This window comes from Camponotus floridanus, unplaced genomic scaffold (assembly GCF_003227725.1).
Source record: "Camponotus floridanus strain SB8 unplaced genomic scaffold, Cflo_v7.5 scaffold65, whole genome shotgun sequence".
Classification (NCBI taxonomy): domain Eukaryota; kingdom Metazoa; phylum Arthropoda; class Insecta; order Hymenoptera; family Formicidae; genus Camponotus; species Camponotus floridanus.
The window spans coordinates 808743-828554 of record NW_020229825.1 but is presented as its reverse complement, the minus strand read 5'-3'; the positions used below and the strand labels follow the sequence as shown (position 1 = coordinate 828554).

Below are 19812 nucleotides of genomic sequence, written 5' to 3'. Positions count from 1 at the left end.
CGGCAGATCCTCCAGAACAGGATTATCCTTCCAGGCCGAGACTATTGCTCGAAGCGCCAGTATCTTCAAATCGGGGATTACGCCGTCGTCCCAGGAGACGTCCTCCGCTCGCAGCGTCCTTCCTTGCTCCTGGGGCAATAGCGACGTCTCCGGCGAGCATCTGCGGAGTTTTGTTTTTGTAGCATGAATAAATCTTCTACAATAAAATGATTACAATGTTAAAAGAAAATACGCGATATTATTCGCGCAATGAATAACATTTATTATAAAGCTGTCCACTCGAGTGGATTATTGCATTAATGTACCATGTGTTACAGGATTTTATTGTCAAAATTTCATGTTATTTTATGAGAGAACTGCTTTTCTAGCATATTCTGTTGTGAAGAAATATACGGATATCAAAATAATAAAATATACGTGACGAGAAAATGATAAAGGAAGATTACGCAACTGGAGAGACTTTCGTTTATTCTACGTTATTTCCACTTTATTTTACCTGTAAGCGGCTATAACGTTCTTCGATATCCTGTGCGGAATCCTCATTGTTTATATTTGTTTCTGCACAAAAATAGAAATAATTTCAATGAGATATACAAGGTAGACCATTTTAATCAATACACGCGAATATTTCGGAAACACTGCATTAAATCGAAAAATGTTTTAGACAAAAGTTGTATGGTTTGAAGGGAGACATAAGATGGTGCTATTAATTTGATCTTGAAGAGTCATCTGAAGATCACGTGAAGGTCACCTCCAACTTTTTAAATGGGACACTCAATATATTTTTGCATATTCTTATAGCTTGCCTCAAGAGCTTTCCGAAACACTATAACAAAGTATATTTTCATTGAGTACTTTTCGAGTTATGAGGCTTGAAATAATTTTTTAATTTTACATAAACCGTAAATATCTTGTAAAATATTCATCTTTCGATTATCTTATCTTAACACATTACAAAATAATGAGAGAAATCGATTGGTGTAAAGAAAACACATAATTGTTTCGGAGAAAAAATATGTAATTTGCAATTAATAATTACATATTTTTTCTTCTAAAAATATTTTCTTGTTTTTTTCTTTACACCAATCGATTTCTCACATTATTTTGTGCATAAATATATTAAGGTAAGATAATAGAAAAATGAATATTTTACAAGATATTTTACGGTTTATGTGTAAAATTAAAAAATTAAAAAATTTCAAGCCTCATAATTCGAAAAATATTTAATGAAAAAATACTTTATTATAGTGTTTTGGAAAGCTCTTGAGGCAAGCTACAAGAATGTGCAAAAGTATATATGGGTGTCCCATTTAAAAAGTTGGAGATGACTTTCATGTAATCTTCAGGTAACTCTTCAAAGTCAAATTAATAGCACTATCTTATGTCCCCCTTCAAGCCATACAACTTTTGTGTGAAACATTTTTCGATTTAATGCAGTGTTTCTGAGATATTCGCGTGTATTGATTAAAATGGTCTACCCTGTATAAATACACTTCATGAAATATCTTTATAGATGATTAATGATATGCACTCGTTGTTTCGATTGTCTCACCCGATGTATACAAAAATGTCCCGATATATGCAAAAATGCCCCGATTAATAAAGATGTTACCTATATAAAATATACTTCAGCTTTACAAATTATTTTGTGCGATCCAATATGTCGAAGTTCGAAAACGGTCCGTGTGGTTTTGCGCTTGATTGATGGAAGAACGAATATTCAACCGATGTATATATTCTCTCGCAAACCGCACATAAAATATCGCCGGTTGCATCCGAGAAAATGGCCGGTGGCGTATAATGTATAGAGTGTCGCTTAATCCCTCCGATAAAACGCTCGCGGAACCGAGTATGATCATTTTTCATGATCTTTTCTTCCTCTTCTTCCAGGAGTGTCCCGAAGGAGTGGTGCACGAGGACTCGTTCAAGGACATTTACGCGAAATTCTTCCCGCACGGCAGTGAGTTCCAATTAAATAACAGCCCGCGTTTTTGCGTAATTAGTTAATGGCCACCCCTCATGCGAATTGCAGACTCCAGTCTCTACGCCCACTACGTGTTCAAGGCCTTCGACGTTAATTGCAACGGGGCCATCAGCTTCAGGGTAATTAAGTTTCTCGTGTAATATATAGTCTTTTCATTAATTTTAAATGTTATGCTCTCGCGCGTTTATCTTAAATGAATGACAGCGCCCGACGTCCATATCCCAAAAACTTTTCCTTAGCATGTCTTAAGAGAGTTCCTACTTTATCACACACAATTATACTCATCTAGGAAACGCTGCAAGATTACTCGCAAAATTTAAAAAAAATATTAAATTTAAAATATATTAATTAAATTAATTTTTATTTTAAATTAAAATTTATATTAAAACATATTTATCCATTGACATTTAATTGCTTGTATTCAGAAACATATCTCGTGGAATATATGAAGAGAACATGTGTTTTATTTACGTGAGTTTCGTAATAAATAGCTTCAATATTAATCGTAATAATAATAAATTATTAAAAGCATGAAGTAGTTTGTATACGAATTTAATGCATTATTACGGTCAATCGTTTAATTTAATTTCGCATATCTCTAATTCAAATTTGAGATCCGGAGATTTCTTGCGTTTATCTTAAATGAATGACAGCGTCTGACATCCATATCCCAAGAACTTTTCCTTAGCATGTCTTAAGAGAGTTCCTAACTTTATCGCACACAATTATACTCATCTAGGAAACGCTGCAAGATTACTCGCAAAATTAAAAAAAAATATTAAATTTATTAAAATATATTAATTAAATTAATTTTTATTTTAAATTAATATTTATATTAAAACATATTTATCCATTGACATTTAATTGCTTGTATTCAGAAACATATTTCGTGGAATATAAGAGAACACGTGTTTTATTTACGTGAGTTTCGTAATAAATAGCTTCAATATTAATCGTAATAATAATAAATTATTAAAAGCATGAAGTAGTTTGTACGAATTTAATGCATCATTACGGTCAATCGTTCAATTTAATTCCGCATATCTCTAATTCAGATTTGAGATCCGGACATTTCTCACATATTTGTGTTTGCACCTGTGCGGTCACACGTCGATATCGACGCTCGAGCCGAAACACAAGGGAGGAGAGATACGATGTGAAACTCGCCGACGAGATTTCGAAATTGGGAAATTTCCGAATACGCTAAACGAGCGAACGCGATCCATTGACAAGCGACGAACATGTGCCGGCCAATTGAGCGCCGGGTGAATATTGCTTATCGGACGAATAATTAATCGTTTTTATTCGATAAACGCGCACCAATGATCATTCGTCATCTCGCGAGTGTCACGAATCAAGATTTATCGCGGGTTGCCAGCGTAATATTCGATACATCGAATCTTTTGCGATATACGCCCACGTGGGACCTGAACTGGGATATAACCGGGACACGTGGAAACAATTCCATTTGATTAATTTCCATCGCGTCCTCCACGCGAATGTTCTTTCCCTCGAAGCCACCGCGCTCTCGTATGTTGTAAGCGCATCCGCTTGATGACTCTACGACCACTTCTCTGATTACATAAAGTAATTACGTATGCTGCTGGTGGTAATAGAGTTGCAGCCATGGTGACATAATTTCGTTCAATTTCACTTCAATTTAATTCGACGACTTGGTAGTTCCAATTTCAGAGTTCAAATAATATATTTTCCGCACAAAAATGTAATCGTATCGCGATTGCAATTATAAATGTAATTTGTTACATGTGTGTGTCGTAATATTTTTATATCAAATTGTCTCTCTCTCTCTCTCTCTCCAACCTACTTCCTGCGCTGCAATTTTTCTTAGAATCTTAGAGCAATTTTATTTCACGGACGGTGTTAACAAATATTTATTTTAGAGAGAAAATATTTAGATTCCCCTACTCTCTCTAAAAGTAAATCCGTGAAAATATCACTAATTTAAACAGTAAAATAAGATTTCACTGAGAATCAGTGAGTATATTACTGATTTTCAGTGGAAACGTTTATTTTTTTGTTATTTTATCTTATATCTCACTGATTATGGTCAGTTAAAATAAAATTCACTGTAAAATCAGTAAATTTCACTGTAAATCCAGTAATCGCTAGTTCGTTCATTTACAGCTACGATCGCTATTTCTCTCGTATTTAATTTTAGTTATAAGAATTATATAAAGTTTGCAAAGAGCGACATTTAAAATTAGAAGTATTACTTCGATTTAATTTCTGATACAATCTTATAGAAAGGCTTCAGATATTAAATCGATCTTTATAAGTCGAACAAATAAATGTCTGGCGACTTAATGAAAATTATTCGTTCGTTATTTATTTAAAATAACAAGTTTAATATGCATGTAATATATATAAAATAAAATTTTTAATATAATAAATATTTAGTAAATATAAATAAAATTTTTAATTTTATATGAAATAGACAGAGAGATGAATTATAGTTTAATATTACCGACAATAACAAAAGAAATATTACTGATATTGAGAAATATTACTGATTGAAACAGTCAAAATTATTAACTGATTCTTTCAATAAAATATCACTGATTTACAGTGCTGTACTTATAACTGCTGTAATCAGTGACTATTTACTGTTTTTCAGTGATAATACACTGATTCACTTTTGGAGAGTATTCTTTAAAAGTAAATCAGTGTGAAAATATTACTAATTTAAACAGTAAAATAAGATTTCACTGAGAATCGGTGAGTATTTTACTGATTTTCAGTGGAAACGCTTATTTTATTGTTATTTTATCTTATATCTCACTGATTATGGTCAGGTAAAATAAAATTCACTGTAAAATCAATAAATTTCATTGTAAAACCAGTAATCGCTAGTTCGTTCATTTACTGCTACGATCGCTATCTCTCTCGTATTTAATTTTAATTATAGGAATTATATAAAGTTTGCAAAGAGCGACAATTAAAATTAGAAGTATTACTTCGATTTAATTTCTGATACAATCTCATAGAGAGGCTCCAGATATTAATTCGATCTTTATAAGTCGGACAAATAAATGTTTGGCGACTTAATGAAAATTATTCGTTCGTTATCTATTTAAAATAACAAGTTCAATATGCATGTAATATAAATAAAATAAAATTTTTAATATAATAAATATTTAGTGAATATAAATAAAATTTTTAATTTTATATGAAATAGACAGAGAGATGAATTATAATTTAATATTACCGACAATAACGAAAAAAATATTACTGATATTGAGAAATATTACTGATTGAAACAGTCAAAATTATTGATTGATTCTTTCAATAAAATATCACTGATTTACAGTGCTGTACTTATAACTGCTGTAATCAGTGAATATTTACTGTTTTTCAGTGATAATACACTGATTCACTTTTAGAGAGTACTTTTTGTTGCTCGCCCTCTTTACATTAATTTCCGCTCTAATTATTTCTTATTATTCCCTGAATTGCGAAATCTGATTTCGCCTTTGGGCAAAATCGCAAAGCGATTTCAACGCCCGGATAAAATTATCTGATCGGAATAATAGAGAAAAAGGAGGGAAAGCGCGCGGTGAAAAAGCGTTTCGGATTTAACGTCGGTAAACAACTTTAAGATAAACAACTCTAAGACAATACCGGGGATTGCAGGATCTCCTCGTGACGCTGTCGACCTTGCTGCGGGGCAGCATCTACGAAAAACTGAGATGGACCTTCAAACTGTACGACATAAACGGCGATGGCTGCATCACCAGGGGCGAGCTGGGCGAAGTCGTGACGGCGGTTCACGAGCTCATGGGCAAGCGACATCACGCCGAGGAGGAGAGGAAGGCGAGGGAGCAACTGGACAGGGTCTTCAAGAAACTCGATCTCAACCAGGACGGTGTTATCACGATCGAGGAGTTTATCGAAAGTTGTTTGAAGGTACGCGTCCCACCTGACCAGTGAACAACTGCGAACGATCGAGTGGAAAAGCATAGGTAGACGAGTTGTCCCAAGTGTCGCTTTTCCTCTCTAACTCTATTCTTTCGCTCATTTACGAGCGACCTTTATTCAGCATTTCGCATAAGCTTGCTTCTCGTCACAACGGACCGCTATTTACATTTTAATAATAACTCGAGCTTAGTTAAATGGAAAAATCTGGGACACCCTGTGTAAGTATTCCCTTCGTAAATGAACGCTAAGTTCTTCGGGACGTACAATATGTCCTAGATCTGTGGGGTGTTTCTTTTAGCTACAGTGTACTTTAACCAGTTTTGAAACAAATCCCTCCTGCGAGAGGATCAAAAGTTTATAACTTTTTCCGTGTTGTACATCTTGATAATTAATTATCGTTATTGTTGAAATCAAATTCGTTCACTCAACATCGAGAATTATTATTCTATTATATATACAGGGTGTCCCAGACTTAACGAATCAGCCGTTGATGGTAAATTCCTGAGATCATTTGAAGACGAAAATTTTAATACCAAAATGTTGAGGAAGACTTCATAAAAATGTCCAAACTACTGACTACTGTCGCATGGAAAACACAACTGCGCTGTACGAGGGTCCGTTAATGCGCTATGACCCTCAGCATAGGAAAACGCGCCGATTGGTGATCTTCAATCTTTTGTAGCGCCGAAACTACATCTTTCTCAACATTTTGGTATTAAGATTTTCGTTTCCAAATGATCTCAGGAATCTACTATTAACGGCTGATTCGTTAAGTCTGGGACACCCTGTATATTTTTTAAATTAATTAATACGAAGATTAATTTGACAGAATTATTTGATATTAAAGAATAAAAATGTCGAATTTGATTTCTCGATTGAAGCATTCGTTCACACATCATAAAAATTTATCGTACAATATTTATCATCTACATTCGTTTTTCGCGAAATAGAGAAATACAATCTCTGAAATAAATGCACGATTTTGTAATACATTTTACGACAAGCATGTATCGCGCTTGTATAAATGAACAAAAGAGCGCCAGGGATTGATCGATGTTTATGGATTGCGCGAACTTGTTCAGTATTTTCGTCGCGATGCTATAATAATATTCTACACGAGATGTCTAGATTTTCCTCGTCCTTGTTGCGCGAATACTTGGCACGAGTTGAAACTCTTGAAAGTAGAATCTTGTTCTTCTCACATGAGAAACTTTACATACAGGACGACGTGATCACACGATCGCTGGCAATGTTCGACTGCGCGCTTTGATCTCCGGCTAAGGACGAGCCTCCAGCAACAACGGTTAGCAATACGACGCCGCCGACGCCGCTCTCGACGACAACCTTCTCGCAATCCCTATCCCCGTCGCCGCCACCGCCATCCTATTCCCTGCTGCCGCCTATCCCGCCGCCCTTGCCCTCCCAACCGCCACCCGGGTACACCGTCCAGGACCAGGAACTCTATCTGCTCCTAGCCGCTCACTGGTGGAACCAACCGGAGGCGCCGCTCTTTTGTTGAAGGTGAATTTCTCTAGAAGCACTCTAGAATTCCCGATACTCGAACGAGATCGCACTGAGAAAAAAATTTGGTTGCATTAATTAAAATTCTGGTAGATTCAACCAGTATGTCTGTTGGAAAATGAACGAACCAGAATTCTTGTAGGAATTATCAGATAAATCTGATTAATTTCTTCCTGTTAAATTTACCAAATTTTCTGGTTAATAATACTAAACTCGCCAGTACCAAGTCGTCTAAAATTTTTTCCATCTAATCTCAAAAGTCTGTTTAATATTTTGAATTCCGACAAGATTATTGCATAAATTCAATCCAGATTATTGAATAAATTATTTTAAATTCAGTTTGTTAAAAATTAAACTGATAAACAGCAACGCAAGAGAGGATGCAACTCAAACACACACAATCAGAAGCTAGCGTCCTCTTTCTGGCACTATTGCTCGTAAGAGAAAAAAAATATACTTTGGATTTAATGTTAATACTACACTGAGAAAAAATCTGGTTGCATTAATTAAAATTCTGGTAGATTCAACCAATATATCTGTTGGAAAATGAACAAACCAGAATTCTTGTAGGAATTACCAGATGAATCTGATTAATTTCTTCCTGTTAAATTTACCAAATTTTCTGGTTAATAATACTAAACTCGCCAGTACCAAATCGTCTAAAATTTTTTCCATGTCAATCTCAAAAGTCTGTTTAATATTTTGAATTCCGACAAGATTATTGCATAAATTCAATCCAGATTATTGAATAAATTATTTTTAATTCAGTTTGTTAGAAATTAAACTGATAAACAGTAATGCAAGAAGAGGATTGCAACTCAAACACACACAATCAGAAGCTAGCGTTCTCTTTCTGGCACTACTGCTCGTAAGAGAAAAAAAATATATTTGGATTTAATGTTAATACTAATTCTTTATATACATTTCATGGCAAATATTGAATACGAGTTAAGTTAAGAAGCAAGCAAAAAAATTAATGTAACAAGAAATGTTATAGACCCAATCAGAAAATACTAACCAAATCCTTATAGTAAAATCTATTAAACGTTCTAGTTATAAAAAAATCGAGTCTTATCACGATAATTAGAAATTCTTGTTTGATTTAACCAAAATGCTTTCAATCATATATGTCTTGTTACAATCAAACGATTTTTCTCAGTGCGAGAATAGGTACTTCTCGAATATAGTTCCTGTGAAAATCGAGAATATTGGAGTAGTTACAAGATGATGGAGCGCATCAATTCTATTGGGAGCGGTTCTCCTCGACAGGATTTGTTGAGAGAAAGAGAAAACGAAACTTCTTGCTAAATTTTCCTTTTATCTTTATTATTATTTATTTTTTATTTTATCAATTCTAAACATCAAACTTTAAACTCGTATGTGAAAACAAAATATAGTTATTAATAAGAAACGAATTTCCAATTTTTATTCTCACAATTTTAATTCGGCAAAATTTTAGTCTGCAATATTCTACTATTTTCTTTTCAAAATTCATTTTATCGATTTCGTGAAGTCTTTTTGATTGAAAAATTTAAAAAAAATTCTCTTTTTTTTAGGGCTACGCGATAACACGGCTCTTTGTGAGATAGAATAGGAATCAAGGTCTAAGTCTGTGAAATCGGAAAATGGACACATTGTTGTCCCTTTCTTCTATAAAACGTCGCAATATGAGAATACGAAGCAACATATCCTTCCTTATTCTCGCAGATCAATGGAGGCTTAGTGAAGGCTCAAGAAAGCCGCTTTGAAGATAACACGCGAAATATCATGAGACCGCCGCCGCTTCACCATCGAGACAATCTTGCGGAAAAATGCGACGATTCTGCGACGCGAAATCTTGATATTTCGGCAATCGACACTTGGCGTCAATTTTTGGCAAGAATTAAGCGGAGTTACGCAATCTAAAGAGTTACCTTCAATCTAAGATCGTATAACATTAATAAGCAAATATAAATCTCTAGGCTCTCCTTCATAATTAAATACGAGGAACGGCGTCTAAAAAAGATAATCTCGAAAATAATTAAGTAATAAAAAGATATCGCGCGAGAATTCAAACAAGATACGCGCGTATCTTCTTCTATAACCGACTCGAAGAGATCCTGCGATCGAGAAATCTATTATCATAGTATCAAATCATAGCGTTGTGGAATCGTGGGATAACAACGGCGATGACGATGGCGATAAAAATGGTGGTAAAATGCAACGCGTGGCTGTGAATCTGAAATGCGATAGGAAAACAAGGATCACATAAATTGATATAAATGCCAAAAAGATATTTGTAGAGCATCTAGGAAATGTCGCATTCAATGTCTTTAGACGTTTGCATTATCTGTACAATTCTGCTCGTACAATAGGTGTTAAGGTCGGAGATTAACGAATCGATTGCGTAACTTTGCGTTGCCGGAAACGACGTGATCATGCGACTCAATTTTAAATACGCATCTTCTCTCGTCTCATACTTCAAATATCTTCTCCCAATAATTCATGCGATCGTATAAAAAAAATCTCCCGTGTCAAGAAATTAACATGAATCCTATTGTAGGTTGCTCTACGTTTAAAAAAAGAAACTTTATTCAAAAAATTTTATAATATAAATTATAATTATTATTAATGTTAAAAATTTTTAATATTAAAATATTAATATTTTAATATTAATAAAGTTGTAATTTAATATTAATAAAATTATAATTTAATATTAAAATATTAATATTTTAATATTAAATTATTAATATTAAAAATTTTATAATATAAATTATAACTATTATTAATATTAAATTATTAATATTAAAAATTTTATAATATAAATTATAATTATTATTAATATTAATTATCATTTTTAGTAAATTATTTATTTTATTTAAGGAGTTTCCGTAATATAATGTAATATGTGCGGATTGACTTTTAGCATCTATTACTTTGTTCCGAGACGTTCCGTGTAATTGTTTAATAAATCCGCTAATCTCTTTATATTATGCGAAGTTTTGCAATTACTTATCATGATCGCGTGATCTTGGCGATTATGTTTCATAAATATACGGCGAGGCACGGTACATGATTATAGTTTCGACGTGATGACGCGTCGATTTCTCTCGACTAAATTGTTAACGAAATTATGCACGATCGTTGACGATTATAGATATCATACGTACGTATTTTTTGTTAGTAGGTTCGTAGATTGATACCTTATTATACGTCCTTTTCTAGATTCAATTGATCCTAACGGGCTGCACGCAAGCGTTCAATACTTATTGACAATTTTGTGTGTGTGTGTGTGTGTGTGTGTGTGTGTGTGTCATATGCTCAATTTTTACAATATAAATCTATATTGCGATACATATTTTTATTTATAATTTTTATTTTATTATTTTTTATAATTATTATTTTATAATAATATTATATTTAATAATTATAATTATTAATTATATTATAATTATTAATTATATTATAATTATTAATTATATTATAATTATTAATTATATAATTCTTAATTATAATTATATTTATTTTATAATTATTATTTTTATTTAAAATTATTTTTACTTATTAATAGAAATTCTTAATAACAATCTTGTTTTACACCTGATTTTATATCTCGATTTGTCGCGACAGAATATTATTATGGTAAACGAGGTTTTTATCGAAAAGTACATCTTGGTATTATCAATCTCTAATTTCTCTCTCGATATTTTTCTTGCATTGAGTAATTGCGATATTTATCACATTCATCATAATGTCAGTACTAAACCACTGATAAGAAATATTGATCGCTTGCGGGCTCCTTATAAGCGTTCATAGTGTGTAACTTATTGTAGGTGTACGTGCGTGAGAAGCATCGATTTTCTAATGTATCCGTTATTGCGAGTCGTAGGCGTATGAGCGTGCGAGCATATGTCAGACTAGCAGCCCGAGAGAGTGGCAATTATTAATTATCAAAAAAAAAAAAATCGATTACAATGAAACACCAAAAGAGCTACTACTGTAGTTAGCGGTTATCTAAGTAAACAGATATAATAATATAGTGCGGTTTACATAGTTAAGATAAATTCGCGACTAAAAAAAGAAGACAAAAGTGGAAGAGGAAACGCACGAGTAGAGAAATTGGCATTTTACGATCGTACATTTTTGGGAAAATTGCATTATTTTCCAAAAAAATACCCCATACAATTCACAAATCACATGTACCTTTTTCCTGCAATTATCCTACGTTCTCGTTATTTCGCATCAGGCAGGTGAACCGTCGTTGATCATCGTTGAAATCTGATCGCTCGTGAATTATCAGCTTGTTCGAGCTCGCACATGTCAAGTGTATTTAATCTGCCATCGAGGAAGAGATCTCGTTGCTGAGGGCCTTCCACTAGCTTTCACGGGGATCAGGAATACGCGAGCGTTGCTAAGCCACGTCTGGCGTTTCTATAACAACGATTAATAACGAAATTGCGGTTTCCAATCGAACGCTGAATAACGTTACTAGATTGAGTTATAATGGATCTGTATAAGACAGGGATTCGCGTACATAGGACTAAGTCACTGGAAAACAGAACACTCGAATATCTCTCTTGGAAATTTATAAAGACACGAAAAGATTTTTTGTAAAACACTATTTAAATTTTCGTAGGAAACAGTTACTTTTCTTTCTATTTTTTTTTTTTTAGGATTTCTTGCGATTCTCTTTACACACGATTCTCTTAGATACTTCTATGTACAGGGTGAGTTTTATTTCCTGCGTCAAACTTTTTCATCATACGAGAGATTATCGACTACAATTATAATAAATTGATCGGCACACAAATGTCAGTTATTTGGATCGACCGTATATAATATGTACAAATTAAAAGGTGAATCAAATTATATGATATGAATTTATTATTATTATTATTAAAGCTAAATATTATTATTATTATTATTAATATTATTATTATTATTATTATTATTATTATTAAGAATATATTTCTTATGGAACAATTGTGTAATTTTATTTATTATTAATTGTGTAATTTTATTATTATTATTAAGAATGTATTTCTTATAGAACAATTGTGTAATTTTATTTTAAGAAGGAAGAAAATTTTGTGCTGCATACTTATTATTATTATTATTAAGAATATATTTCTTATGGAACAATTGTGTAATTTTATTTATTATTAATTGTGTAATTTTATTATTATTATTAAGAATGTATTTCTTATAGAACAATTGTGTAATTTTATTTTAAGAAGGAAGAAAATTTTTTGCTGCATACTTTATATAATATAATATGAACAAGTTAAAAGTTCAACCAAATTACGTGGTATGGATTTATTATTATTATTGTTATTATTATTATTAGAGCTACGTATTATTATTATTATTATTAAATATATATATTATTATATTTATTATTATTATTATTATTATTAACGCTACGTATACATATTCGATATATTAAAGCAGTAGAAATACATATTTAAAAATTCAGTTTTCAAGTTTAACACTTTAACTTTTTTTTATGTTAAGCTTTATTTCAAAATCCGCATTTATTTTTATGACTCATAAATTTTTATTATTGATTTATACGTTAAAAGTATGCAGCAAAAAATTTTCTTCCTTCTTAAAATAAAATTACACAATTCTAGTTCTATAAGAAATACATCCTTAATAATAATAAATATATAATAATAATAATATATAATAATAATAATAATAATAATAATACGTAGCTTTAATAATAATAATAATAAATCCATACCATATAATTTGATTCACCTTTTAATTTGTGTATATCATATATGAATCGATACGGCCGATCCAAATAATTAACATCTGTGTCATCGATCAATTTATTATAATTGCAGTCGATAATCTCTCGTCGTGATAAAAAGTTTGACACACGAAATAAAACTCACCCTGTATATATGTTACATACCACATTTCGAGTTCGCGATCGTATTTAGCGAAAGCTAAATAATTCTATGATTACCAAACGTCAGAAAAAGCAAACCTGGAATAAAGATATACGTACAATGCCGGCCATTAATTTGCAAACGCTTACAGAAAGATTGCAAATGAAACAGCAGGTAATCTACACAAGTAGCGATCTTCCAATTAGAAGCGCGCGAGTGTTAATCCGTTGGAAAAAAATTGTTTAATTCCAAATCGATCACACAGAATGCTTTTATATCGAAAGTTTAAGTGGTATTCTGTGAGCATTGCCATATTAATGACCGCTATATAAACTCGAGAGAATGATGTAATTAATTAAATTGAAAACTATTAGCATTTAATGCTATATTAATATACGCGATGAATAAACAGTGCAAAACTGCTGCAATTAACGCCGGGAAAACTGGTCGAGCACTGACAGAAGATTTATATTTCTTAGGATATACGAACGTATATCATATCTTCGAATTTTAAGTGATGTACAGGGTGTTTCAGACCACTCGTATCATCCATTTAAAAACTGGAGAAGTGGTTATTTCAAAAAAGTAAAAACATTTTCTCTATAAATTGGGTGCGCTCTATCGAATGGTGATATTTTCAACTTCTGGTTCCGGCCGGAAATAGGTGATTCAGACCCGAAGTGCATTTTTTTAAATGGAATCCCCTATTTTTCATCGCATATTCTTGTAGCTTACCTCGAGAGCTTTCCAAAACACTATAATAAATTATTTTTTCATAAAGTACTTTTCGAGTTATGAGGCTTGAAATTTTTTCAATTTTACATAAACCATAAAATATTCATTTTTCGATTATCTTACCTTAATACTTTTATGTACAAAATAATGAGAGGAATCAATTGATGTAAAGAAAACACATAGTTGTTTCTAAGAACAAATATGTAATTTGCAATTAACAATTCCATATTTTTTCTTAAAAACAACTGTATATTTTCTTTACACCAATTGATTTCTCTCATTATTTTGTACATAAAAGTATTAAGGTAAGAAAATCGAAAAATGAATATTTTACAAGATATTTTATGGTTTATGTAAAATTAAAAAATGATTTCAAGCTTCATAACTCGAAAAGTACTTCATGGAAAAATAATTTATTATAGTGTTTTGGAAAGCTCTCGAGCTACAAGAATATGCGATGAAAAATAGAGGGTTCCATTTAAAAAAATGCACTTCGGGTCTGAAACGCCTATTTCCGGCCGGAATCAGAAGTTGAAAATATCACCATTTGATAGAGCGCACCTGATTTATAATGAAAATGTTTTTACTTTTTTTAAATAACCATTTCTCTAGTTTTTGTTAAATGGGTGATATAAGTCGTCTAAAACACCCTGTATAATCGATGGGTGTAATCTTGTTGATAATATTCGGATATCAATGCGAAAGATGATTGGATGACAGGATCGCATTATTCGTTCCATCTCGAAGATAGCGATATACATATTTATTATATATATCTTCCTACAGTCTCTCGTTAATGTAAATTTATACATATATTGCGTTACGAAGATATGTATAATCGAAGACATTTTTCGGAAATACCTACACTTGTGTCAAATCTGCCAAGCGCATTAATCAAGTGCGCTGTAAAATTTGTTACGTAACTTGAAAACTCTGTAAAATGACTAAATATTTTGAAATTTTGAAAGCTGAACTTTTCGAATGGACTTTTGCTATTATTCGCACACTATTATTCCAGACCTAATTGAATCGCGCGAGCACAAACATCGGGATAAAATTGACATTTCCCTTTGTTTTTGTACGTATTTTTCATTGTGAAGGAATATAATATCCTGTACGCGCATAAATTGTACAAACACGGAATATCGTATATTTTTTATAAAGTTTTGTTATCCTTCGCGCGCGAGGCGATATTCGAGCTCTCTAAAAGCGTTTCTATTACGCATCTATTGCGTGTGATAATCAGTAACTTTTGCCGATTGCAATCTAATGAAAAAAAAGAAGAAAATCTTAATTAATAAATTCCTAAAAAAATACTTATAAAGCATAAAAATAATAGGACGATTGCTACTATTGCCTACAAAAATTGATATGCACAGATTTTTGATTTGAATACAATTGATATTTCGCATTGCTTGATATTTAATAATTAATATTAAAAAGACGCCTCTCTCTTTCTCTCTCTCTTTGTAAATTACGAACCGAGAAAGACAAAACGTTACACAAAGCAGAATATTTAAAATATGCTCGCTTCCAAATGATGTATCCGACATTATACGTACTTACAAGACGTTATAAATTCTTGAGATAAATTGTCACAATGTTGCCTGGAAAGATAAAAATGATCAAACGCTGGATATACGTTAAGGATAAATTATCGGAATAAATTATTTAGAGATATTGATTAAATATCATTTTTTTGCTTCTCTTTAAAATATATCACAGAGTGTAAATGTTTCTTATATACATTCTGTCACTCTTATATTATACAATACTCTTCAGTTTTCAATTACGGAACAATGTTGCACGTGTATGAAAAAAATGTTGAATTATGTTAGATCAGTTGTCAAGGAAATATAAGGATTAGAGAGCGAGATGACACATAAAAGCGGTAGAAAAGGATATAACTCCAGGAAATTTTGCCGCGATATTAATATAATATAAAATATTCTATAAAGAGAATGTCATATCACCGACTGCGTGCGTCTTAACAAAGATACGTCAAACGTCAAACGTAAATCTTTAATTAATATACGGCTGATATTTCATTTGGAGGATACGTTTGAGATTGGCCTTCGATTGTCGGGAATGATTGGCCAGTGAACGGACGCGACTCCGTATAGCAAATTGAATCAATTGCGATAATCCTCCGAAAGATAGAAAGAAGAAGGGGAAAAATGAGGAGAGCTATAGCTAACAATCTAGCTGAAAAGCAACCTAGTCAATTCATTAACGTTTAGATTTATCGTACGATTGTAAAACTCTTGCGTGACTTTAAACTTAAATATATTGTCGAAGTATTATATTATGATTAGACATTATCAATCACTAAGCGAGGAACACTTTTAGCAAGCGCGGCGCGGCCACCAATCTCCAACCCGTAAATGTGCGATAGTCATACATAAATGCGCATAAAATAGTCAACAGGATTTACAGAGCCATCGATATTCGAGCAAATTATTTCAACCTTCGAATCTACACATTGATTATTATGTTCATTAATTAAACTTGCATATATTTGTATTGTTGCACAATATATACAAGGTGTTTCAAACCACCCGTATCACCCATTTAAAAACTAGAGAAGTGGTTATTTCAAAAAAGTAAAAACATTTTCTTTATAAATCGGGTGCGCTCTATCGAATGGTGATTTTTTCAACTTCTGGTTCCGGCCTGAAATAGGCGATTCAGACCGGAAATGCATTTTTTTAAATGGAACCCCCTATTTTTCATTGCATATTCTTGTAGCTTACCTCGAGAGCTTTCCAAAACACTATAATAAATTATTTTTCCATGAAGTACTTTTTGACTTATGAGGCTTGAAATCATTTCTTAATTTTACATAAACTATAAAATATCTTGTAAAATATTCATTTTTCGATTATCTTACCTTAATACTTTTATGTACAATGAGAGGAATCAATTGATGTAAAGAAAACACATAGTTGTTTCTAAGAAAAAATATGTAATTTGCAATTAACAATTCCATATTTTTTCTTAAAAACAACTCTATGTTTTCTTTACACCAATTGATTCCTCTCATTATTTTGTACATAAAAGTATTAAGGTAAGATAATCGAAAAATGAATATTTTACAAGATATTTTATGGTTTATGTAAAATTAAAAAATGATTTCAAGCCTCATAACTCGAAAAGTACTTCATGGAAAAATAATTTGTTACAGTGTTTTGGAAAGCTCTCGAGGTAAGCTACAAGAATATATAATGAAAAATAGGGGGTTCCATTTAAAAAAATGCACTTCGGGTCTGAATCACCTATTTCCAGCCGGAACTAGAAGTTGAAAATATCACCATTTGATAGAGCGCACCTGATTTATAATGAAAATGTTTTTTACTTTTTTGAAATAACCACTTCTCTAGTTTTTAAATGGGTGATCTGAAACATCCTGTATATGATTATATTATTATTATGTATTATTATGTATATGATTATATTATCCTATAATTACATGTTAATATCATCTCTTTATAATTTAATTATACTCCATTTATTACTCAATAGATCTAATAAATCGCTCAAAAATAAATTAGATTGAGCGAATAAAATTTATATATATATATATATATATATATATATATATATATATATTGTATAAATTATTCGATTGCATTATCTCCAAATGTTTTCTAGTATTCATTGTATTTTTATTGAGTATATATTTTTATCGAATAATACAAGAATACTGGCAAGAAATTTTCATTTTGATTATTCGAATGTAGAAATACATTGGAAACTCGAAATATTTGAACGGCTCCCAAATAATAGACTAATATTGCTCGTGAAAAAGATGTCACAGTTTATTACAATAGTTAAAATTGTTACGTAATATCACTTATATATTAGAGATGATACAATTGTTGAGCTTGGAAGCACTTTTTTATGGTGAAGTCTCACAGTTAGAGATTTATGATCGATTTTAGCGGAGATCCTGCTTGAGGCTCGGATCTATTGCTATAGTGATAAATACATTATACTACATAGCGATTATGCAGAATGCGTTAATTATATTGTCTCATACTGCCAACTGTAAATCATCATATATAGTTTCTAATTAATGACATCGATAGATAATCTCTAGTTAAAGATTACGAGCGTAGGAGAGGGTGGTTTCTTTTTCGGGACACTTTAACGAATTGTTCAAATCTTTACTACTATCAATGCTTTATTTTTATCTAAAACAAATGTAATTTTACACACACACGCACACACACACACACACACACACACACATACACACACATATAAACAAACAGCACGCGCTTGCACAGATTTTACTTTCGTAAGATTTTGAAAATTAATATTATCTCTTTTTTATGAGGACTTTTAAAAGTTATTTAATTAAACTGCATCTCTTTATACCCGTGTTTTAATTTCGATTAAATATTTAGAAGAGAAAAAAAGTGTGCGTTTTAAAAGACCCTCGTAAATACTTTATAAAAATTACGATCGTCTTAGTAATTTTTCAGATATACACAAAGGCCGATTAGAAATTATTGTAACCACCATTGTGATAGTAATAGGTTTTAGTATAATACAAAACACGGTAATTCGAAGTTTGCAGCGTTTTTAGTTTTAATTTTAGTTTTAGAAACGAGGAGCAAACACATCAAATTATATGTCACGCACAAGGCCAAAACTTAAAGACCGATGTCGAATTTAAACTAGTCACTGCTTTTAAATGAAAAAAAAATCACATAAGAATACATACATATTTTACGTAATTATTCACGTTAAAAAAATATCAATCGAAAATTAATGACATTCATAATTTTTTCTTCATTGAGTATTATAAAAATTCCAATTTTTTACTTATGTATATTTTTTAATTTATATAATTATATAAATTAAAATTATATAAACTATATAAATTATATAAATTTATATTTAATGTATGTGTAAATTTTTTAAATTTATACATGTATATATATATATACATGTATGTATGCATATGTATGTTAATTATTTGTTAATTAAATTTGTTATCATATTTTGAATACTCTTGTTTAGTCGACACAAATTTTGCAGATTAAAATGTCAGCAGTGAATAACGCCAATCATCGTTACTGGATTTATCGAATTCTTGCAAAGCGTGATTGAATTCGTCACACAAATCAACTAATCGTGTGACGTAGACGTGTGATATTGGACATGTGCAAATCACGGCTGCAGCTTAATTCCTTTACCGGTGCAGACTCGTTGCAAGTTTCCGATTGTTCCAACGCATAAAACTCGATTCATTTCCAATCAAATTCTAACGGATAGAGGCGAAGAGTGTTCCTGTGTTATCATTCTAATTATATCTTAAGGCGATTATAGAATTACTGCGATAAAAAAAAAGATTGCAATAAGCGAGATATCATTGTATTGTTAGCCATTTTCCACACTGAGGTGGTAATATCAATAAATGTTAAATATATCAAATTAAAAATCTCCTGTCTTCCCAATTTTTCCATTAAAATGCTTATTAATGCGAAAGAGAGAAAGAAAGAGTTTTAAAATAGCAAATGTTTTTGATTTAGTATGTAGATAGAGAATGGAAAATAAAAAAAAATTATTGCACACATATTTTGTTTAGTATTTGTAACTAAAATTTCTAAACTATTTAGCTTATATATTTTTGTCATAATATAAATAAAAAATATAAACTATTTATATATATTTTTTTTTACTTACATATTAAATGAATACAATGTATAATTTTTTGATGGATCAGTAGGATATGTTATATACACACGA

At 31.2% G+C, this 19812-nt stretch overlaps 1 protein-coding gene across 3 annotated transcripts in view; it reads left to right on the top strand.

Moving 5' to 3' along the window:
* The window catches only part of LOC105250249 (Kv channel-interacting protein 1), a 74442-nt gene extending 64443 nt beyond the window's left edge, over positions 1-9999 (top strand). For all 3 annotated transcript variants that reach the window (XM_025413319.1, XM_025413320.1, XM_025413321.1), the window contains exons 3-7: positions 1891-1960; positions 2033-2103; positions 5636-5908; positions 7143-7441; positions 8998-9999. In XM_025413319.1, the coding sequence (XP_025269104.1) occupies positions 1891-1960; positions 2033-2103; positions 5636-5908; positions 7143-7190 (462 nt within the window). In that variant the 3' untranslated portion in view covers positions 7191-7441; positions 8998-9999. The remainder of the gene's footprint in view (positions 1-1890; positions 1961-2032; positions 2104-5635; positions 5909-7142; positions 7442-8997) is intronic.
* The last annotated feature ends 9813 nt before the right edge of the window (positions 10000-19812 follow it).